The sequence below is a fragment of the Ovis aries genome, chromosome 18 (assembly GCF_016772045.2).
Source record: "Ovis aries strain OAR_USU_Benz2616 breed Rambouillet chromosome 18, ARS-UI_Ramb_v3.0, whole genome shotgun sequence".
Taxonomy (NCBI): Eukaryota; Metazoa; Chordata; class Mammalia; order Artiodactyla; family Bovidae; genus Ovis; species Ovis aries.
In genome coordinates this window covers 20470722-20494272 of record NC_056071.1, presented here as the reverse complement: position 1 = coordinate 20494272, position 23551 = coordinate 20470722, and the positions used below count along the sequence as shown (strand labels likewise).

At 52.4% G+C, this 23551-nt stretch overlaps 2 protein-coding genes and 1 non-coding gene across 5 annotated transcripts in view; 1 reads left to right on the top strand and 2 right to left on the bottom strand.

Annotated features, from left to right (window-relative positions):
• Window positions 1–5653: 5653 nt before the first annotated feature.
• TRNAK-CUU (transfer RNA lysine (anticodon CUU)) lies at window positions 5654–5726 on the bottom strand. The gene has a single exon. It is a non-coding gene; the product is annotated as a tRNA-Lys (tRNA).
• Window positions 5727–6932: 1206 nt separating this feature from the next.
• On the top strand, window positions 6933–8300 carry MESP1 (mesoderm posterior bHLH transcription factor 1). The gene is made up of 2 exons (XM_015101781.3): window positions 6933–7628; window positions 7942–8300. The coding sequence occupies exons 1-2, from the start codon at window positions 6933–6935 to the stop codon at window positions 8014–8016; spliced, it is 771 nt and encodes a 256-aa protein (XP_014957267.3). The 3' UTR covers window positions 8017–8300.
• Window positions 8301–13406: 5106 nt separating this feature from the next.
• WDR93 (WD repeat domain 93) overlaps window positions 13407–23551 on the bottom strand; it is a 49412-nt gene continuing 39267 nt past the window's right edge. For all 3 annotated transcript variants that reach the window (XM_012098459.4, XM_004017750.5, XM_060401389.1), the window contains 4 exons: window positions 23049–23112; window positions 22501–22657; window positions 21941–22142; window positions 13407–13777 (listed from right to left, as the gene is read on the bottom strand). In XM_012098459.4, the coding sequence (XP_011953849.3) occupies window positions 13678–13777; window positions 21941–22142; window positions 22501–22657; window positions 23049–23112 (523 nt within the window). In that variant the 3' untranslated portion in view covers window positions 13407–13677. The remainder of the gene's footprint in view (window positions 13778–21940; window positions 22143–22500; window positions 22658–23048; window positions 23113–23551) is intronic.

Here is a 23551-nt window from a genome sequence, read left to right as displayed (position 1 = left end):
TGAGACCCCATGGACTATAGCCTACCAGGCTTTTCCGTCCATGGGATTTTCCAAGCAAGAGTACTGGAGTGGGGTGCCATCGTCTTCTCCGTATCCTACCCTCAGTAGGCGCATAATCAGTACTGACCATGTAAGACCCTTCTTCTGTTTATAATCTGGTCAACTTAAGCCCTGGCTTCCCACGTGGTGCTAGCAGTAAAGAACCTGCCTGGCAGTTTCTTTGCAAGAGACGTAAGAGATGCAAGTTCTATCCCTGGGTTGGGAAGATCTCCTAGAGGAGGCCTGGCAACCCACCCCAGTATTCTTGCCTAAAAAATCCCATGGATTGAGGAATTTGGAGGGCTACTGTCCATAGGGTTGCAAAGAGACCTGACTGAAGCGACTTGGCATGCATGCACGCAACTTAAGCTTTATCCCCACCCCCTACATGTTCTCCACTTGGTTCAGGGCTGTTTCCCAGTCTCTGACAAAGGATCCTATGCTCAGAAGCTCTTCACTTCCCCAGACCCTACCCAGACATTGCAGCCCACTCCCAGGAGCCCCCATTCTGCTCTATATTAGGTCTGAAGTTAGATACCCCAGGAGAAGGGAGGTGATGTGCTCCTTCCCCAGCCCTTGGGAAGGACAACTTGGAGCTGACTGAGGCCCGGAGCCACCCAGTGACTTGGCTGGAGCCTCACCATTGTCCTGGCTCCTTACTGTTCTGCTGTGCAGTCAGCCAGGGCAGGCATGGGGTTAGAAGAAGCCAGAAACCTGTGTATCCTGCCCAGAGGAAGCGCCATCCTGTGCTTTCTGCAGGTACTGGTGCTGGATGTGCCCAAAGTTGGCCGCTGAGTTGGGCGTGTAAATCCTTAGGGGGAGCTGGTGAGCCTAGAGTTTTGGTCAGCTCATGGTCTGATTGCTTTCAACCTCTGCTTCCAGGGGTATGCAGGGAAGGTAGGGAGACCTGAGCCCGTCTGCCTTCTCCTCATTCCTCTGGGTTCCATCTTGCTTTACCTTTCTGCACACAGGTGTATGTTTTTCCCAGTGGACAGATAAGCAAATTGGGGTCTAGAGAGAACAAATGGACTTTCTGGGGTCACACTGGCACGAAGTCAGCCTCACCCATTTCTTAAGCCAGCCTCAGCCTCTCTGACATATCTGCTTAGCTCCCAGTGCCCACCACCTCCACCCAGCATTGGCCCTGGCCCCAGAAAAACAAATAAAGTCTTCTGACAATGGCAGGAGGTCCGCCCAGCCCAGATCTCAAGATCCCAGGTAGCTGGGCAGCGCCCTCTGCTGTCTGTGGCTGGGAATGCAAGGACCCTGGACACCCAGGGGCAGCTCTCTGACCTGAGACCATGCTTTGCAACCAAGGCATGCAGTCTCCCAGGACATCTCAGCAGGTAGTTGGGAGTCCTTGCTCCATTTTACAGCTATACTAACTGAGGGGCCGTGTGACAAGTTTCCCTGTATTCACATGTCTGCATCTTTGCTTTGGGCTGGTTCAGCTACTTACTCCACCCCGTTCATGCCCGGTTTCCCCATGTTTCACTCTAAGGCTCAGACCTTCCTCCACTTACCCAGATGAAGAAGCATAGATGTGACACCTCTAAGGGGAGAGACAGGATCTACTTTCCCTGCCTTCTCAGCCTGGCCCGGCTCCCAGAACTGGCACTTCCTCCCCAGCCTTACCAGGAATCTGACAGATCTCTCTCCTTTCTTCCCACCCCCTCCCTCCTCATCACCCCTCTGCCTCCTTCCTGTGACTTTCACTGGCTGTGCATTCCAGCTGATCCATGACTAAGATAATCAGATTATCATGGGTCCAGAATAATCTATTCCATATGGCTTGCCAAGCCAGTGGCTCCGGGAGCTAAAGGTGTGAGGGGAGGGTGGTGATCTCAGTTGGAAGGGGCTTCCTGGGAGCCTTGGGGGCCTTCACTGGGAGCTGATGGGGAAGGAGGGAGGTGGAGGAGAAGCTGGGAGCCTTCCCGCTGGGCCCTCTGATGGCTCTGGGCTCCAGGCGGCTGCAGCCCCACCTCCAACACAAGCACGGCCTCATCTGTCCGTGACACAGTGGAGTATAGGCTCCATGGTGGGGGCTGGGCGCTCCCCATGCCTCTTCCACTCTCTGGATTCGGGGGGCTCACTGTAGGGCATGGCTTCTCAAAAGTGGCTGAGCTTCATCGTTCTCAGGACATTTCACTTTACATACTCGGAATCTCCTCCAGGGATTCTGACTCAAGCAGGTCCAGGGTGGATCTGGAAATGCTTTCCATTTTTAATATCACAACAGATCTGGGTGACTTGTAGTGAGGTTTCAGGGGGCCTTGAGGACTAGGGGGCATTGCCCCCTCTTCCTGCACCCTCATTCTTGAGGCGGCCCTCCAGGAGTAAGGAGCCACTGGAGGTTTCCAGAGGAGACAGGGGAGCTGGTGGGAGGACAGGACACTGGCTTGGGTCCCAAACAGCACCAGATGGACCCTGGCTCTGCCCCTACTGGCCATGTGACATAGGACCACCCCCTGCGCCTCCATTTCCTTAACTAGCAGGTGAAGCGGTGACATCCACATCACAGCGCGCTTGTGAGCTGGGATCTGGCCGAGGCCAGGCCCCAAGTGACAGCAGGGACATGCATGGGGCACTGCTGGAAGTATGGTCTGTGCAGGATGACTTGACACCGTTGCAACATCAGCACAGCAGGTAGGACTCATGGAAGGGATGGAGACTGAGTTACCCAAGTGACACAGGTGGTACGTGGCAGAGGAGGGATTCGATTCTAAGCTACACCCCTAGGAGGGGTGTCCTAGGCTGCCTAAAGGTGGGGCTTCATGAACAGCAATTACTCTCCTTGAAAGGGCCTTTCTCTCAGACTTGTGCCGAGGTGTGGTGGGAAGATCCCCTGCAACAGGGAACACCCAAATTAGGAGCCTCCCAGGAGGTGTCCCTGCTGATGCTAAACAGGCTGGCGGTAGGAGAGCCGCTTCCTTCTCCTGGGGCCTCTGGCTCCGGCGGGGTTGGGATTAGGGGCTGCGAGGGGAAGACTGACATTGCACCTTTGATTAGCACTCTCCTGTCAGAGGGCCTGGCCGGGGAAATGAGGGCACTGAGGCTGGGAAGTGGGAGGGGGCAGGATCCAGGCTCAACCTGAGGCAGCCGGCTGGCTCCTAGAAGGAAGGCTGAGACCCAGGCCCCAGCCCAAGGGGGTGCTGCCCTGTCCTGCCTGCCCCCACCCTGGCCGAGGACCCGCTGAACTCTCACCTCCGCTCAGTGGGGCTGCCCCAAGGCCTCATTTCCCAGCCTTACACGTTGGCAGGGGGAGGCAGGCTCGGGCCGGGGGAGCAGGAGCCACTGGTTCTGGCACTTGTCAAAACACAGGCCCCAGAGGTGTGAAGGCCTCAGCCCAGCGGGAGGGCGTGTGGGCCCTGCTGCCCGGAGAACTCATTAACTGGGGCAGCTCCCTAATGAACCCACCGGAGGGGCTGGCGATAAGAAGATCAAAGGTGCGAGAGGCATGGGGACTCAGGGAAGAAGGGGAGGCCAGCTGATGGGAGCCCGGAGAGCCTGGGCTCCGGCTTGGGGGTCCCTCCTTTCCCCCACTTGGCTTCAGCAGGCCCATAGCCTTGCACACACTGGGCCTTGAGGGGTCACGGGAGAGGGAGGGATTCCAGCTGGCACCTCCAATTTGTCAGCCTTGGAGCTGAAGATGGAAAGATGAAGATGGAAAGACTGGAGTTGGGGGCGGAACCACTCCTCCTCTCTCATGCCGTTTTTTTGTGTGTGTGAGTTCTTGGCCTCCATGGACACCCCTGAATCCTTTAACCCTCTCTCAACCCTGACACCAGAGATCTTCCCATCACACGCCACGCATGGTGTCCCTCTCTTGCTCCATAGCTTTCGGTGGTCCCCACATAAGTGAACAATGAATGTTAACTGTTGGCTCTCAGATTTGAGCATCCTCAGGGGCCAGAGCTGTGTTTTCAGGATCAACAGTCTACCTCCCACACACATATGGCCCTTTGTTTAAAGAATGTCTAGTTGATTTTGTGCTTAACAAAAATTCACTTTAAGAGCATTGTTGCCCACAAACCAGTCATGATGGTTTTCCCTGGACTAGGAATTGGAGACCTCAGAGGCAGAAGAGTAAAGAGATTTGATATGCCCTCTGTACTTATTCAACTTTTAATCACGTGCATGTATTAGATTTTCAAATAAATAATAATATAAGAATATAATAAAAGGGTGGCTGATTTCCTAGGAGCTTTTGGTCATTCTGAAAGTGAAAGTATTAGTCACTCAATTGTGTCTGATTCTGTGTGACCCCATGGACTGTAGCCCACTAGGCTTCTATATCCATGGGATCTCCAGACAAGAATACTGGATCGGGTAGCCATTTCCTTTTCCAGGATATCTTCCCAACCCAGGGATCAAACCCTGGGTCTCCTGCATTGCAAGTGGATTCTTTACTATCTGAGCCACCAGGGAAGCCTGGTCATTCTGAGTTTTCTCAATTATTAGCTACAAAGTGGAAATCAGAATTGTATGGGAATTGGAGGAATTTGTTGACATTCAGAGGTTGGCAACAGCGTGCCCAGAGCCCCCTGGGATCCCACCCCTCCTACCTGACCAGCTTTGACTCTGCACCTCCTCCTACAACCTGTTTCCACTGTTTGTTAGCTCCAGTCAAGTGGGATTTAAGGGGGGTCTAATGCCAGGTTCTTGGCTTGGATCTAGAACCCCATCCATTGTCCAGGATCCAGACAGGGCAGACCATGCTGACAGCTGCAGGCCTGGGAGGGTCCTCGTAGCCCAGGCTCTCCTGTGGAGCCAATGGGCCCTGTGGCATGTGCTCATGGCATGGAGTCTACCCCTTCTCTCCAGAGGTGGGTTGGCACTGTCTCTCCTATATGTGATCATGGGCATAAGCATCTGGGGCTGCTGGGACAGACTGCAGAGTAGGGGGTGTAGAGGGTGTTAGAAGAGGCCAAGGGCAGTAGAAGAGAAAGGAGACAAGGCGAGATGGGTGGTGGTGAGCAAAGATGCTCAGGAAGAAGGTACCAAGTCACTTGGCTTTCTTTGCTACAAAGCCGCTCACCCATGAGTCTCACAGAACTGGAAACCTGGGGGACACAAAACAGTAGACCTCTGAAAGAAACCTAGACACGACTTCTTTGGAAGACATGATACCAGACACCAAATACTTCACAGTCCAGCTGGAGAGCAGACTTCCATGCTTGAAGGAGCTATTGTGACAACGTGTAAACTCAGACCCCAGGGGTCAGGCAGGCGATGCAGGCACTCTGAGCTTTCCCATGTGGACAGTCATGTTATCCATAAATGGAGACAGTTTTATTTCTTCCTTTCCAATCCATATGCCTTTTATTTCTCTTTCCTTAATCCACAGGTGAGACCCCCACCTCCCAACATTGACAAGGTATGGGTAGGAGCCAACATCCTCGCCTTGTTCTGAGTTTTGAAGGAAATCTTTCAGTCTTTCCCGATTTAGCATGCTGTGAGCTGTAGGTTCCCTGAGGATGCCTTTCATCAGACTGAGAAAGTTCTCCTTTAGCCTAAATTTGCTGAGAAGTTTTATCATGAAGGGGTGGGTTTTTGTTGTTGTTGTTGTTTGTTTGTTTGTTTGTTTTGCCATGCTGTGGCTTGCGGGATCTTATTTCCTGACCAGGGATAGAACCTGGGGCCCCTGCAGTAAGAGTGCTGAGTCCTAACCACTGGACCACCAGGGAATTACTCTGAATTTTCTTGTGCTTTTTCTGTGTCATTGTCACTCACATTTCATTGGCAAAACCCGTTATTCCTGCCCCAAAGTGGTGGGATACCAGCTAAAGGCCAGAGGTGGCAGCTGTGGCAACAGGCCAAGCCCTTGACCCTGCCAGGCTGAGGGTGTCCTGGAGGGCAGCAGGGCTCCTCTCCTCCAGCTCAGATGGTTCACCAGCCTGCCCAGATCCTGCCAGCTTGCTGGATTTACCTAGGATAGCTTCGTCTCTCCCACTCACCACCACCAGGGAAGGCTGCACCCAGGACCGGTCTGCCCTGGAGGAGGAATGTGGAGTCAGGGCTCCACTTCCTCCTGGCCTCTACAGGAGTCCAGGGACTTGCTGCCACAGTGCCTGTTAGTCACTCAGTCATGTCCGACTCTGTGCCACCCCATGGGCTGTATTAACCTGCCAGGCTCCTCTGTCCATGGGAGTCTCCAGGAAAGAATACTGGAGTGGGTTGCCATTTCCTTCTCCCCCATTATACAAACTGGAAACGAAGGTTAAATAAAACTTTTTTTTAAAGCATTTATTTATTTCTGGCTGTGCTGGGTCTTGGTTGCTGCGTGGGCTCTTCTCATTGCGGCGGCTTCTCTTGTTGCAGAGCCCCGGCTCTAGGGTGCCCGGGGGCTTCAGTAGTTGCCGCTCCCGGGCTCTATCCGGAGCACAGGCACAACAGATGTAGTGCACTGAGCTTAGTTACTCCGAGGCGTCTGGGATCTTCCTGGACCAGGGATCGAATCCATGTCTCTTGCATTGGCAGGCAGATTCTTTACCGCTGAGCCACCAGGAAAACCCTCAAGAAAACAAGAAGGCAGCCCCAAACCTAGGTACCAGAACTTGCACTTCCCTGACCTGGCTTCCTTTAGCCTGCTGAGCTGGTCCAACACCCTGGACAGCGCCTGCCACTGGCGCGAGCAGAAGGCCGGAGTGTCCGGGTCAGGTGTCCATGCGAGGGCCCAGGTGAGGCCAACCTGGCGCAGCCAACAGGCCGACACCTTCGCCCCCCCCGCAACCCCCACCCCGACGTTGGTTCAAAGGGTCAAGCCCCGCCCCCGCCAGGCCCCCGAGCCCCCTTTGAAGTGCTGATGCGGCCTGGAAGAGGCCACTTCACACTTCGGGGCTCGGGGATAAAGCGGTCGCCGGCCGCCGGCCCCCAGACACGCCGCCGCTGCCATGGCCCAGTCCCTGTGCCCTCCGCTCTCTGAGTCCTGGATGCTCGCGGCAGGCTGGGGCCCAGCTCAGCCGCCGCCGGCCGCCGACGCGGACTGCGGCTGCTCCCCCGCTTCGTCCCCGGACTCTTGGGGCAGCGTCCCGGCCTGCAGCCCCGTGCCGAGCCCCAGGAGCTCGGCCACCCGCGCCGCCCTCCGCGCCCCGGCAGCGGGGAGGCGAGGCGCGCGGGGCGGCCGCCTGGGCGCCGGGCAGCGGCAGAGCGCCAGCGAGCGCGAGAAGCTGCGCATGCGCACGCTCGCCCGCGCCCTCCACGAGCTGCGCCGCTTCCTGCCTCCATCCGTGGCGCCCGCCGGCCAGAGCCTGACCAAGATCGAGACGCTGCGCCTGGCCATCCGCTACATCGGACACCTGTCGGCCGTGCTGGGCCTCAGCGAGGACAGCCTGCAGCGCCGGCGCCGGCAACGCGGCGACGCGGCGCCCCCTCGGGGCTGCGCGCTGTGCCCCGACGGCAGCCCCGCGGAGGCGCAGACGCGAGGCTGCTGCTCCGGCCCGGCCGCCGGCGCCGCGGTGTCCTGGGGGTCCCCGCCCGCCCGCCCCGGAGCCCTGGCAGCGCCCGAGCTGCGCGACCCTCCGGTGCTTTACGACCGCGGGACGGCGTGCCCGGAAGGACCGGCGATGGAGCCGAGCCCCTCATCCCCGGTTAGTATCGCCCTCCTTCGCGCGGAACTCCCTCCCGGCTCAGCGCCGTCGTGGGGTGGCACTACCTACCGTCTCATGTCCCCACCTCACACTCCGGGGACCAGCCCCGGTGGGGCTCCCCCACCGGCGGCCCGGCTCGCCTGCTCCCTCTCTGGAGCAACACGGTTGGCGTGCGCGGGGCGCCCGAGCGGCGAGGGGAGGGAGGGGGGCACTGGGGACGCCGAAGGCCCCCCTGAGAGCGGAGCTCGCGAGCGCGGACACCCAGGCTCGGCGGCCTCACGCTGAGGACCACGCTGTCTCCTGTCTCCTCCAGCTCTTTCCTGGCGACGTACTGGCCCTGCTGGAGACCTCGATGCCCCTCTTGCCCCTGGAGTGGCCGCCGGCCTGAGAAGTTGAAGTGACGGCGAACATCTGGCGCCCAATTCTGTGAGCACCGACGCCTTTTTGGCCTCCGCGCCTTCGAAGCGGTCCCTCTCCAGACTCCCTTTCCTGAAAGAGGGCACCGGAGATACCGGCATAGGCATCGCTGAAAGTGAGAGCCGGTTCCCACCTAGGACGGGCTTCCGCAACCCCTCCCGCGATGGAGGGACTCAGAGGGTAGACGCTTGGAGACAGGCAGGAGGTCTGCCTAGTATGTATTTATTTATTTGTGAATAAACTCTGCTGGTGTCAGTTGGCAAGTTCTTCCTTCACAGGGACACAAAGCTTCCCCTCCTCCAAAGGACGTCAGGGATTTGGGAGTCCCCAAAGCACACAGCCTCAGACCCCTTCCTCCTTGCCACCAGCCCCGGTTTAGCACCCCCTTATTCCCGATGGGCCCGCCTGAAGGGGGCGGGGTTTCATTTGAGAAAGCGGCCGCAAGCTGAGCCTGTCCACCTTTTCTTTGAACCTGGATAAAACCAAGTATCTCTGTAGAAAATGCGTTCATTAGTGCATACTTACTGTGCACCGGGTCTTTACACATTTTATTCCTAAGTAATTATTTTGCAGAAGGATAAACCAAGGATCAGCACTCAAACCCATATATGACTTCCAGAATCCGAGCTCTCAGGCCTGGTTGGGTTTTGCCTGCTCCATTCTTTCTGGGGTCTGACAGGACGCCAGCTCCAAGGGCTCACTGCATGCGTCTACTGCCCTTGTGCTGGAGCATCAAGGCCTAGACCCTGGGATTCTCCCATCTCCCTTCACTGTGGTTTCTCTCCCGTTTAGGGACATAACACAGGTGGGTCAGTCCCAATTTTAAATAGGTGTGACCTCCCAGAGGCCTGACTTAGGCCAAGATGAGAGGTCCATCGGTTGTATCCAGATCCACAGAACCTAGATCTAGGCTTGGATTCAGATGAGGGAAATGCTGTATGGGGGAAGGGGAAACCTGGGTTCAGTCAGGGGGTCTGGTGAGCAGTCAAGCCTGGGGGTTGGTGAGGTGGGGTAAGGGGTCTCTCAGCCATCTATGAATGCTCAGTTCTCCTCTGCCCTCCTCAAGCATCTTTGAAATACTGACCTTAGCATTTTTAAAAAATACCTTTATTGAGATATAATTTATACCATGAAATGCATTCAAGTACATAATTCAATGGTTTTAGTATATTCATAGTTAGGTAGCCATCACCACTGTCTTACTTTGGGTCATTTTTACTACCCCTCAAAAGAGACCCTGTAACCATTTAGCAGTGATTCCCTGTTACTCCATCCCCCTATTCTCCAGCCCAGCCCACTCATCTGTTTTCTTCCAGCTCTACAGATTTGCCTATTCTGGACTTTCATATGAATGAAAGCATCGTATTTTCTCGTGTATCAGTACTTCATTTATATTTTTTGCTCAGTAATGTTCCACTGCATGCGTGTAGCACAGTTTATCTATTTATAGGTTGATATTGACTTGTTTTGAAACCACTTCAGAGATCATTCCCAATGCTCTGGCCCAGGCCAGGAGGGGCAGTAACTCAGAGTGGGGTGGGGGTCACAGTGTGTAATTCAGGAGTCCTGGCGCACCCTCGCCAGCATTTGGTTGTAGGGAGTGGGATCCAAAAGCAGAGGCCCTGCAGGGGGCGGGACCTCACACCTTCACTGATCCGCCCCCTTTCCCGCGCCTCCGCCCCCAACTCTCTCTTCCCTCCCAGGGCCCTAAGGAACTGAGTGGGAAGTCTTCTCCAGGACCCTGCCCAGTTTAGAAAAATCTATTTGCATAGTAAAGGCCCCGTGGTTTAGGATGGGGAATTAAAGTTATTAGCAAGTCTTTTCATAGATAAGTAGGGCTCATCGGCCAGCCCCCTCCCCTGGGGTGCGCCTCCCCTCTCTCTCCAGCCCAGGAGCGGCCCACTGTTTATTAGCACCTGGGTGTGAATTTCCATTAACACGTCCCCGCTAATAAGAGGGCTGGAGATGGGAAGCGGCGCCTCCCACCCCTCCCGCACCCCACTCCCTTCCTGGGGGGCCCCGCTCGCACCCACCGGGAGGAGGGCAGAGAGTGGCTCCCAGGTAGGTGAGCCCTGGGCGAGGGCGCGCTGTCAGTTCTCTGCTAACCTGTTGAGCTAAGCCGTTAGCGCGGCCGTTTGGAGGATGGGAAGTTGAGGACGATCAGGGGCCGCGTTGAGACTGGGACCTGGGTGTGACTCCGGGGCCGGTGTGCTTCCCCGCGGGCCCATCGCCTATGCGACAGCTGAGCAGGGACAGACGCGCTGGGTGGCGCGTCCCCTCACCGTGGGGGGCTGGTCCGGAGCAGGCTGCGCGCAGGCCTGCTGGAAGTGGGGTGGGCGTGGGGGTGGGGTGGGGGCGGAGGATGGCATCAGCGGCGGATCCTGCCCGGCTCTTGTCGCCGCTGGCCGCCTTCGCAGCTCCCAGGGGTCAGAACTGTCATGGTGGAGAAGCACGTATATACGGAGCAACCAGACGAGCCGGGGCTGTGTTTAAGGCTTTAAATTCACCAACTGGGGGCGCTTCCCTGGTGGTTAAGACTCCAGGCTTCCAATGCGGGTTCCATCCAGGTTCAGGAACCTAGATAGAATTGCACATGCCCTGAGGAAAGGTCAAAAGGTTAAAGGAGAATGCTATTTATATATATTGCTAAAAAATAAAATGTTTTTAAAAAATAAATCCAACAACTAATTTCGAGTCATTTTAGCCTCAGATCCACAGGCAAGGTGGGCAGGTGGTGCAGCACCTGTAGCTATTTTACAGATGAGGACACTGGAGCACAGAAAAAGAACAAGGAAATTTTCGCAAAGCTAGTATACCTGGTTGCGGCTTCCCAGGTGGTGCAGTGGTAAAGAATCCACCAGCCAATGCAGGAGATGCAAGAGACATGGCCTGAGAAAATCCCCTGGAGAAGGACATGGCAACCCACTCCAGTATCTTTGCCTGGAGAATCCTCATGGATAGAGGAGCCTGGCAGGGTACAGTCCATGGGGTCTCAAAAAGTCGGACATGACTGAGCGACTAAACAACAACAAAGTATACCTGTTCATTGGGTGGCGACATTGGTGAGTGGTACGCAACAGATCTGGGCTTTGCTGTAGCCTGTCAAGCAAGTAGTATGTATGTGTGTTGAGGGGTCTGAAATAAAGCTCCTAAAGCACATGGGCCACCAGTGCCATCACTGGCAGGGACCTGCCGCTGCCTGCTGACCACATGTATTGCTCCCGTGAGACAGCCGTATTTTGTAGATGCTGCTCTCCCTTCCTTAGTTCTGGTGGCCATGACCTCCATGCCCCTCTAGGGATGGGCACGTGTACAGGTTTAAATGGTCATCACAGTGAGTGGTTCAGGGACGTGACCACGTGCAGACCAGTGAGGAGCAGGCTCAGGACTTTGCTGGAACCACTGAAAAAGGGACAGTCACCGTGGGTGCTGTTAGTGGTCATTTTGCAACCCAAGCAGAAGGGCCTACCTGAAAAAGGGAATCAAAACTGGGGGGTGGGGACTTCCCTGGTGGTCCAGTAGCTAAGACTGTATGCTCCCAATGCAGGGGACCCAGGTTCAATCCCTGGTCAGGGAACTAGATCCTGCATGCTGAAACTAAGACCTGGTGTAGCCAAATAAGTAAATTAAGAAAAACAGATATGAAAACAAAACAAAACAAAAATAAACAACCTGACCTGGGGGCAACCACATGGAAAGCATTATGTCTAGACTTTTACACTCCATGAGCCAACAAATTCTCCTTGTTGCTGAAGTTCGTTTGAGTTGGGTTTCTGACTTTTGCTGTTGAAAAAGTCCACCAGGATTTGATAAGATTGTTCCAAGTCTTGACTGCAGTCTCAATTTCCCTCTTTGTTAGATGGGGATAATCATACTTACATTTCACAAAGTGGCTTAAGGCTTTTATCTAAAATACAGAGACCCCAGTAGATGCCCTGTAAATGTCAGTAAATGTCAGTTCCCCATCACATTTAGGTGGCGTGTAAAGCCAAGAAGATCATCCTGAATTTTCCTTCCTCATCCCAGAGAGACCTGCCAGCCACCATGCCTACTGTGTAGAGGAAAAGGGTACGGTAGAGCGTTCTGTTTTTGTGGGTTTTTTTCCTGCTGTGTTTTCATTCTCATGGTGAGGATGGCGAGTGGCAGAGTGTCTCGGGTGGGGATCTCTTCATCCAGGGGGCACTCAACTAGTCAGGTGTCATGTCCCCTACCATGAGGCAGGGGTCATGCCAACAAAGACTGTGTATGACTCAGGCGAGAAGGTGGATGGGGACGCAGAAACAGTTCAGTTCAGTGCAGTCACTTAGTCGTGTCCGACTCTTTGTGACCCCATGGACTACAGCACACCAGGCCTCCCTGTCCATCACCAACTCAAATTCATGTCCATTGAGTCAGTGATGCCATCCAACCATTTCATCCTCTGTTGTCCCCTTCCCCTCCCATCTTCAAACTTTTCTAGCATCAGGGTCTTTTCAAATGAGTGAGTTCTGCACATCAGGTGGTCAAAGTATAGGAGTTTCAGCTTCAACATCAGTCCTTCCAATGAATATTCAGGACTGATTTCCTTTAGGATTGACTGGTTGGATCTGCTTGCAGTCCAAGGGACTCTCAAGAGTCTTCTCCAACACCACAGCTCAAAAGCATCAATTCTTTGGCGCTCAACTTTCTTTATAGTCCAACTCTCACATCCATACATGACTACTGGAAAAACCATAGCCTTGACTAGACAGACCTTTGATGACAAAGTAATGTCTCTGCTTTTTAATATGATGTCTAGGTTGGTTACAAACCATGCAAGCATTCAGCCTTGGGAGAGGCTGGGGTGCACTAACCACCTGCAGTTCTCAAAGGCACCACATGGTGTCCTCAGAGAGGCAGGCCTAAACTCTGAGCGGCAGGGGACTGACTCCACCCAATTTTCCTGGGAAGTGCAGTTTCCAGAAAAGAAAAAGGTACCTCTGCGCCTCCCTCCTGGGCCCCCAATCCCCCAAGTCTCCTCTAGGGTTCCCAGGCAGCAGACAAGAGGCAGCAGTGGCAAAATTCCTGCGTGCACCCACTTTGCCTCTCACACCTGTGTGACCTTAGGCAATCAACCACTCTGAGCCTCAGCCTCTCCAGAGTGATTCCACAAAGGTTATGAAACAGAAAAGAGAGGGCAAACAAGTGGGCCAAGAGAAAAGGGGGGCATACAGAGCCCGGTGGACTGGGTGTCTTGCTTATTTGAGCAGAGTGGCTTCTGCTCTCCTTGTGGGCCTATGAGGCAAACGGCCTCACCAGGCCTGGGACTCTGGCTGACCTCATTGTCTGGGGCCTGCTGGGGGTCTGGACTGAGTGGGAACGAAGGATACACACCACAGCAGCTTTGGAGTCTGGAAACAATATCACTGTTTATTTAGGTGACATCTGCTCTCCTGAGCATTCTGACAAGTGGCTTATAGGTTGAAGGCCCCCCACCACCCTGCCACCCCAAAATCATGTCTCTCCCCTTGCTGGCTTGCAGAGGTCCCAGACTGCAAGGCAGGCCCCTGAGGCCTACTGAGCTGCAGCCCTTTGTCTTGTCTCTTGATCTCAGAGCGTTCAGGGCAAAGCCTGCCTGCTGCCAACCTCTTCGGAGCCTAGGGCCGCAGCCCGATCACTTCTTAAGGTCCTCTTTTTGGAGAAGCAAGGAATACCTCCGCAGCCGGGTCCAGTGCTCTTCCTCTTTCACCTTGTACTTCGCCAGGTTCTGAATACTGTGTGGGACAGGCCATTGATGAGAGAACCCAGCTTTGTACCGCGTCCTCCCACTCCCTATTCCCCCCCACCCCACCCCCCACCCAGGGCTTCTAGGTCCCCAGGGCAGACCCTGACCACCCTGGGCTGATATGAGAAACTCCCCAGATGACACGTCTGCTTCCTGTCTGTGTTCTCAGGACTCAGCCTGGTGCACAGAAGGTACCTGAAGCAGCTTTGCAGAAGGAATAATGGGAGAGATGGAAGGTGAATTTATGGTCTAAAAGTCTATTTGCAGGACCAACGTTAAATACATCCGAATGCCACTAGTTACATGTCACATTTCTTGAGCACGTACTAGTGACCAGCACTGGGGGAAGTGTTGGAAAGATCAAAGTGACTAAAACAGCTGCCCTCTCCCCGACCACCAGTTTAGTGAGGTGATCAGTCACTAAGTCGTGTCCGACTCTTTGCGACCCCATGGACTGTTAGCCCTTCAGGCTCCTCTGTCCATGGAATTTCCCAGGCAAGAATATTGGAATGGGTTGCCATTTCCTACTCCAGGGGATCTTCCTGATCCAGGGATCAAACTCTTGTCTCTTGCTGTCTCCCGCATTGGCAGGCAGATTCTTTACCACTAGTGCCACCTGGGAAGCCCAGTTTAGTGAGGCGACGAGAGGAAAAGAACATTCGTAACAGGAGGCAGTTAGAAGCAATAGAAGAGAGCTGTAGAGGAGGGCACCTCCTGCCTGGGGAGTGCTCCCAGAGGATAAGATTTCGGAGCTGAGTCTTTAAAAACATAAATGCACAGTCAGCGTGGCAGAATCAGAGAGCCCAGGTCGCCCTTCAGGCTGCATGCAGAGCTGGCCACGGGGAGCAGGCAGGAGAGAGCTGGCCTTCCTTCTGGGGAGGGCGCCACCGCGGGCGCCTGAGTGAGCGGACAACGTTTAAAAGCTTAGAGCAAATGGGAAGAGGGACACTTCTGGGGGGAAGACAAGGACCACAGGTTTGGATATGTTCTGCGGCTCTGCCAGTGGGGCAGCCACACAGAGATGTCTGGTACTCAGTGCATTAAAGCATTTTTTTTTTTTTAATGTAAGTAACCTATGCTTTGCTTTAAAAAAAAAAAAAGCAAAGGATTCAAAAGTGGGTATACAATTAAAAGTAAACCTCCTTTTCACCTCAGACCCTTATTTTCTGTTCCTGAAGAAACTGTAATGAATGGCTCCTTGTAAATCCTTGAAAACTGTTCAGACACACAAGTACAGACATGCATATCATCTCTCATTTTAAACTTAAAAGGAAGAGTGCAGCACACTGTCTGCCTTTTTCACTGAACATGTATCCTGGCGGTTGCTTCCTGGCAACACTCAGGTCTGCCTCTTTCTCTTTCCCTATTGATGACCCTTGGAGTTTTCAGTTTCCCTGTGTGGGGTGTGTGTGGGAGTTGGTGGGCAGGGGGCAGGCAGAAGGTGTGCAGGCCTTGGCCCCTCACAGCTCATGTGCAAACCCAGCTCCTTCACTTAGAACCTGGTGACCCTGGACAGGCGACTTGACCTGTCAGTCTTAGCTTCCTGGCTGTACTGTGGGGATAAAGTTAACCATAGTAAGAAACAAGATGGGCCTCAAACTACTTAGCATAGTACCTGGTACACAGCAGGTGCTCAGGAAAGGTTAATTCTTTTCATTTTTTAAAACTGAAGAATAGTTGATCTACAATGTTGTGTGAATTACTGCTGAACAGCAAAGTGATTCAGTTACATACCACCCATCAGCAAAGCCTGAGGGAAGAAGGGGAAACATCTCACTCCACAACTTCTGTTTGGCTAAACAGGCAACCAAAATTACTCCTAACCAACATCATGAGAAACGCTGGACTGGAAGAAACACAAGCTGGAATCAAGATTGCCGGGAGAAATATCAATAACCTCAGATATGCAGATGACACCACCCTTATGGCAGAAAGTGAAGAGGAACTAAAAAGCCTCTTGATGAAAGTGAAAGTGGAGAGTGAAAAAGTTGGCTTAAAGCTCAACATTCAGAAAACTAAGATCATGGCATCCGCTCCCATCACTTCATGGGAAATAGATGAGGAAACAGTGGAAACAGTGTCAGACTTTATTTTGGGGGGCCCCAAAATCACTGCAGATGATGATTGCAGCCATGAAATTAAAAGACGCTTACTCCTTGGAAGGAAAGTTATGACCAACCTAGATAGTATATTCAAAAGCAGAGACATTACTTTGCCGACTAAGGTCTGTCTAGTCAAGGCTATGGTTTTTCCCAGTGGTCATGTATGGATGTGAGAGTTGGACTGTGAAGAAGGCTGAGCGCTGAAGAATTGATGCTTTTGAACTGTGGTGTTGGAGAAGACTCTGGAGAGTCCCTTGGACTGCAAGGAGATCCAACCAGTCCATTCTGAAGGAGATCAGCCCTGGGATTTCTTTGGAAGGAATGATGCTAAAACTGAAGCTCCAGTACTTTGGCCACCTCATGAGAAGAGTTGACTCATTGGAAAAGACCCTGATGCTGGGAGGGATTGGGGGCAGGAGGAGAAGGGGACGACCGAGGATGAGATGGCTGGATGGCATCACTGACTTGATGGACGTGAGTCTGAGTGAACTCCGGGAGTTGGCGATGGACAAGGGAGGCCTGGTGTGCTGCGATTCATGGGGTCGCAAAGAGTCAGACACGACTGAGCAACTGAACTGAACTGAACTGAAAGACAAATCAGGCAAAATGATTTACAATGTATTAACAAAGAACTCTTTAAAATCAAAAGAAAATGAGGACTTCCTTCGTGGCCCAGTGGCTAAGACTTCCCGCACCAAGTGCAGGGGGCCTGTGTTCGATCCCTGGTCAGAGAACCAGATCCCACGTGCCACAATTAAGACCTGGCAGAGCCATATACATAAATAAATTAAAAAGAACTCAGCCATGAGAAAAAGAGCCAGGTCAATTTGCAGAAGAAGACAGAGAAACATAGAATAGATATAACATAAAGATGCTCAACCTCCTTAATTTCCAAATTAAATTAATTACGAACTATGAGTTTTGTCCCTCATTTCTTGGCCAGTCGGGGGAGGGGGTTAAGGACGCAGGGTGAATCTGCCCTTTCAGACGTACCTCCCCTGTAACTCTGAAAGCCCACCTCCAATTTATCCCACAGAAATACTAGGAAAAACTCACAAAAATGACTGTGGGAGGATGTTGGCTGAGAAATGGGGCCAGAGTGACCCCCATGGTGGAGTCTGTAGTGGGCCAGGGCGCAGATGGGGGAAGAGGGCTTCAGGAGTGGGGTGTAGTCACTGGGAGCTGGGCTCTGGGTGGAAGAGGAATAAGGCGGCTCAGAACTGGGAAGGCGCTGGCTTGTTTCCTAACTCAGGAATGCAGTGGGGACACATGCCTGTGACTAAGACAATGGAGGGAAGAGGTCACCAGCCCAATGGACAAGAAGGTCTGGGTGCCTGGGGGAGGAGATAGCCGTGGGTATGAGCAGGAGGCCGCTTTCTCTGAATCAGGAGGGAGATGGGGTATGGGGGTGGGGGTGACTGGGGTGAGAGGGCAGCCAAGGTCCTGGGTGCTCTGGGAAGTGGGAGGCGAGTTTATCCACCAAGGGCACAGCAGAGGTGTGGGGAGCGCGTGGAAGCTGGGCAGGTGGCTCCCGTGGCACCAGTGCCCTTTCCTTGGGCTGAGTGCCGGTGTTCAGCAGCGAGGAGGGACCCGGAAGGATACCTGGCCCCCTGAGGCTAGGTACTGACTGTCCCTGGGGACAGCCCTCCCTGGCGCTCCAGACACTCTCCCTCCACCATCAGGCAAAGAAAGGGTTTTCCTTCCCCATGATGGCATAACAAATATGACTGTAGTCTATTGTTTTGAAGCAATGTGTGTGCATCCAACTTCCAAAAAGATGGGCTGTCCATCTGCAAAGTGGTAGAGCAGACGGAACATCTGTAAGGCCTCAGGCAAGACCTCTGAATTCCAGTAGCCTTACAGCCTGCATATGTGGGGTCTACGGGTCTATAAATAATTTTCCAGAGGTTTGTCCCTCTGTTTCTCGAGAAAAGCAGAGCTTCCCTGGTGGTGCAGTAGTTAAGAGTTTGCCTGCCAATGCAGGGGACACGGATTCAATCCCTGGTCTGGGGAGATTCCACATGCTGCGGGGCAGCTAAAGCCCGTGTGCACCGCAGCTGGAGAGAAGCCCCTACTCACGACAGCTAAAGAAAGCCTGGGTATAGCAACAAAGACCCAGCACAGCCAAAGTAAAATAAATATATTAATTAATCAATTAATAATAATAAAAGAAAGGCAAAGGAAGGTTAGGACGGGCCCACAATTTCCCTCCTAGGGACAATGAAGATGGGGCAGTGGGTGTATTCTTCCTCCACCCTCAAGAGAAATGTCATCTGGTGTCCACATGGGATCTGCCCAATCCCTTGCCAAGGGAGTGTGTGCTCTGTGGACGTGGGACTGTTGGGTCAGCCCAGAAGCCCACCTTCTGCTTGGCTACAGGGAATAAAGAGGGCATGGAGGGAAGAAAGAGGGGTGAGGGGGTTGTTTCTAGCAGCTTCCTGTGTCCTAAAATTTCTGTCTTGTGATCAAAAGTCTGATCCAGCCAAGATGGCAGGCCTGACATCAGGGAGTGGTACCAGATGGGAATGGTGCCCTGGAGGCCCAGGAGGGATGGGAACAGAAGCCAGGTCTGGGGAAGGGGCGGGCGGTGGCACACTGGGGGCTAACTGGCCTTCTTCCCAATTCCAAAAGGCCTGCTTCAGTTTCACACTGGCTATTTATAAAAGTCCCAAGTGCACGTTTTGCAAAAACATTTTGGACAGACTATCTCAAGTTTGAACTCTGAATCTATTGCCGCATAAATCCATTGCCTTAAAGTTTCACCTAGTTTTTGGGCCAAGGGAAACTGTTTCAGTCACAAGAAGTAAACAGAGACCAAAAAAATGATTAAAATCCTTGAACATATTTATGTGCAAGAAACAATGAGAGTAAAATGTTAATGACAGAATCTAGGTTGTGGGAATATAAATGCTTACTGACTTTTTTCGAAACTGGGGTCTATTTAACATAATAAAGTATTGGAGGCAGGATACTCTTTGGAAAAGCCCCAGACGTCAGACCTCAGAGCAAGCAGAACAGGGAAAGTGGAGGCATCAGTCGCTCAGTCATGTCTGACTCTTTGTGACGCTATGGATGTAGCCTGTCAGGAGGCTCCTCTGTCCATGGGATTTTTCAGGCAAGGGTACTGGAGTGGGTTTGCCATTCCCTTCTCCAGGGGACCTTCCTGACCCAGGGATTGAACCTGGGTCTCCTGCACTACAGGCAGATGCTTTACTGTCTGAGCCACCAGGGAACTGGAAATGCCTTGTCTAAATCAGTGTTTCCTAATTTATCTCTGGGACCGAATCCTGTGATCAGGCCCAAGTAAATGCCCTTTCAAGCTGAGCTGCCGCAACCACAGCATGCAACCCCTCCCGGCTCCTGCTGGGTCCTTGGACCGAGGGAGCACTTCCCTGAGCTTTTCCCTTCCCCAAGCTCTCACTGCTCGCTCACCCCTGAGCCCTGCACCTGGCCCCTCAGCCCCCCACCTGGTCAGCCATGCTGACTCCAGCCCACTTCCCAGCAGAAGGTTCCCTGGGAAGGCAAGCCCTTCCACCCAACCCGCTTCTGCAGTCGCTCCTGGGGAGGGGCTAGGGTGTGGGACCTAGGAGCTAAGATATGTTGATAAAGGAAGAGACACGGTTGGGAAGGGGATATAGAGGAACACCTTCTATACCCTACGGGGGCCAGGATGGGTCTCTGGAGACTGGAGGGGGTCAGGGCAGAAGGGACTGCCTTCTTAAGAGAGCAGACCCAGCCATGGGGGAGTGGGGAAGGATATTATAGATACCCTTCCCATGGAAATTTATGTACATAGACATTAAAAACCAAAGCAACAAGGAAGGTTTTCTTAAAATTAAAAGTCATTAAGTTGTATTCTGGAGTGACATAAAGCCAGATGAAAAAAGTGAACATGATCTCAACATAGTAAAAATGCTAATGATAAAAGCTTAAAGAAATGTACTGATGCATTAATGGCAGCGCTGGGATCTGGAGGGTTGGGGTGATATTAACTTAAATAATAATTAAATTATTATTTAATTTAATAAAGAAATTAAAGTCCATTTATTGTCCTGTTTCCCAAATTTCTATAAGTGCATATATATATATATAAAGCGTAGAAGGCTGAGCACTGAAGAATTGATGCTTCTGACCTGTGGTGTTGGAGAAGACTCTGCAGAGCCCCTTGGACAGCAAGGAGATCCAACCAGCCAATTCTAAAGGAAATCAGCCCTGAATATTCATTGGAAGGATTGATGCTGAAGCTGAAGCTTCAATACTTTGGCCACATGATGCAAAAAGCTGACTCACTGGAAAACAATCTGATGCTGGGGAAGATTGAGGCCAGAAGGTGAAGAGGGCAACAGAGGATGAGATGGCCGGATGGCATCACTGACTCAACGGACATGTGTTTGAGCAAACTCTGGGAGATGGTGAAAGACAGGGAAGGCTGGTGTGCTGCAGTCCATGGGGTTGCAGAGTCAGACACAACTGAGCAGCTGAACAATAACATAAAACTGAGAAATAATGAGTAACATTTTTTCAGTGGGTAATTACTCTGTTATGGTAGTAGCGCTACATGAGGAGCAAACTTATCAGGCTAAGCAGGGTTAGTTAAGCAGATGTCTGAGTGGTAATGTCCACCTGCGCCCTGACTGAGGGAGGAAATGGTCAGGGGCTAAGGCATCATGAGTTGCTCAGGTCCTCGGCTGCCAGGCAGGAGGTGAGCTGCCCGGAGCTGGAGCCACTGGCCTCTGGTCCCTTCCCACGGGGAGGGCAGTCAGTTGGATTTTGGGTGAAGTGGGAAGGCTCACTCTTCCTGGGCCAGTGAAAGGAGGGGGTTAGACAGAGAGGACAGAAAGGGGAGCCTTATCAAGCAAGAGCACCAGGAAGCCTTATCAAGCAAGAGCACCAGGAATCTCCCTCAATCTAGGAAAATGGCCCCACTACAGCCATGACCCAACCTCATTCTCTCGACTTTCTTTTTAAAGCCATTGTTTGAAATTTTCCAAAACATCCATATGTTGGGTAGAAAAGTTGCAAATAGGAAAAATACAAAGAAAAAATATCACACATCCTTCATTATCCAATATAATGTTGTGGATGGATTAGAAGAGACCCCAGCTGGACTTGTCCAGTGATCCAGTGGTTAAGAATCTGCCTGCCAATGCAGGGGACACAGATTTGATCCCTGGTCAGGGGAGATTCCACATGCCTCAGAGCAACTAAGCCCGCGGGCTTCAACTACTGAGCACTCACTCTAGAGCCCGGGACTGCAACTACCGAAGCCCATGCGCTTAGAGCCCGTGCTCCACCACGAGAGAAGCCACGGCAATGAGAAGCCCTCACACCGCAACTAGAGAAAGTCCCGTGTGCAGCAAGGAAGACCCAGAGCAGCCAGAAATAAATAAGTAAATAAATGAAATTTTTAAAAAAAGAGAGACCCCTGCTTTCTCAGAATGGACTGCGTACCATTAGTGATGCTTTTATAGCAGGAAGGAACACAAGCAGAGTCCCCTTGGAGCTGGGGGTTACAAATGGGGAAAGAGGAGAGGTGTGTCACGTAATGGTTTCTATGGATGATGGAGAAAGGAAAGGGGGCTCAGACAAGGGGCTGGCAAACATCTCAACAAGGCCAGCTAGGAAGTGATTTAGGCTTTGTGGGTCATAGCGTCTCTGCTGCAGCTGCTCAGCTCCTCTGTAACTCTTATATAAGCAGATGAGACATAAAGCAGTGGGCGTGGTGTTTTCCAGTGAAATTCTAGTCACAAAAACAGGCAGTGGGCCAAATCTGGCTGTCATTTGCCAACCCCTGTCTTAGACGATCATGTCTGATAATCCAAATTGACTTTAAAAAAAAAAAAAAAGAATTGAAAAAGCAACAAGAAAAACACAGCCTTGACAGGAAGAAAACACCAGCTTGAAGCCTTTCTTTTCTACCAGCCTGAATTCATTATTCCTTTTCTTCCAACCTCAGTGGGGTTTAAATGCCAAAAAGGATCTTATGATCAAGCAAACTACTTATTCCATGGTCCAGAGACCACCCCCGGTGCAGAGACCCAGAACTTTACCTCTTTTGGAAGAATTTCTCGCATCTCTCCTCCAGGGGCAGTGCCCGGGCAAATGTCGGGTGGTCCAATATGCTAGCTTGAGGAATGGTGCAGTTTCTTGACAAGTTTTCTAGGAGTGGGTAGTCCTCAAAATTAAAATAGAAAATAGAATTTGGGGTGTCTTCAGCTTTGCTGGCAGATCCAATTTCATCTGGATGGTCTCCTGGGATGAAACAGGAACATGGTGTTCTGTTACAGTGATTACCTTTTCCATGCACCTTGCGGTCAGGGTGGGTGCGAGGGGGCTGCTCTCTGCTTACAAAGCCTGGATCACTGGGGTTGGGCTAAGAGGGCCTCACTTGACCTGGAGCAGCAGGAGTCCAGACGGGAGACTTGCCCAGCATTTTATCTAAGCGCCAGTGAGGACTGAGTGGCGGTGTCCTGGCCCGGGGGGGGGCTGGGATGAGGAGTGGGGAGGAGACTGGACGGGGTCACCCTAGCTTTATGCGAGGACTGAGAGAGCTGGGGGTGGTCAGCAGGCCGCAGGTCTGGGCAGCAGCCCTCACGGGCCCCCTCCGTACCTCGGAGCAGGAAACCCGGGTGGTGTAAAGACATGACAAGCACTGGGTTCCAGGGGGCCGCCAGGGGGTAGGATCTGGGGAGAGCAAAGGAGCAGACGATCTGCGGCTTGGCCACGTCCATGAGGAGCACAGAGCCGTCTCTGGAAAAGGTCAGCACCTGGGGAGCAGAGAGGGTGAGTGGGGACTTCTCCAGTCTGCCACTCATCCCAGTGTGAAATAAGAGAGGCAGCTAGAAATAAAAAACAAATGGGGAATTTATTCACCTTGGGCACCCAGCCTCTGGACCCAGCTGGAGCCGTTCGGGGGGAGCAGGAAAGCGGGTGTCTGCTCCTGTGGAGCTGTGGCAGCAGCGGTAAAGAAGCCGCCTGCCGGGGCTCACCTGTCTTCCCCACTGAACTGGGAGCTCCACGAGGGCAGGGGCTTTCTCCTCCCAATCTGTGCCCAAAGCTGCTCTAGTGCCCAGCACACAACAGGCCTTCAGCAGAGATTTTTGAGAAGGAATAATGAACACATTCACTAAAGAAGAATGAGGGGCCTGAGGAACCTACCATGCCAGGTAAGGCTTGGACCGGGGCCACAGCACAGATGGCTTCATCCAGGTACTTCACCGGCCTGTAGCAAACAGACATACAGACATCCAGACTCGGGGAGCTTTCAAGTTTTGCCATCCTCTCCTAGGCATATACCTATATCCAATACAGACAAGTTCTTCTCTAGAAGCATCAGGAGGTACCATCTAAATATCCATTGGTGGGAGAGTGCTTAAGTAATTGCGTTACATTATATGATGGGATACTATATAGCTAAAATATGCGCAGCTAGACTGTATATGGCTTGGAGATACACTCATATGAATGTGGTTAATTCTTGAAGGAAAACAAAGAAATGATGAATTTAGGAAAACATTGTGGTAGATTGAAAAAAATTAGACATAATATTTGGCAGTAACTCCCATTTAAAAAAAGGTGGAGTCTATTATACAGAGTGAAGTAAGTCCGAAAGAGAAAAACAAATATTGTACATTAATGCATATATATGGAATTAAAAAGAT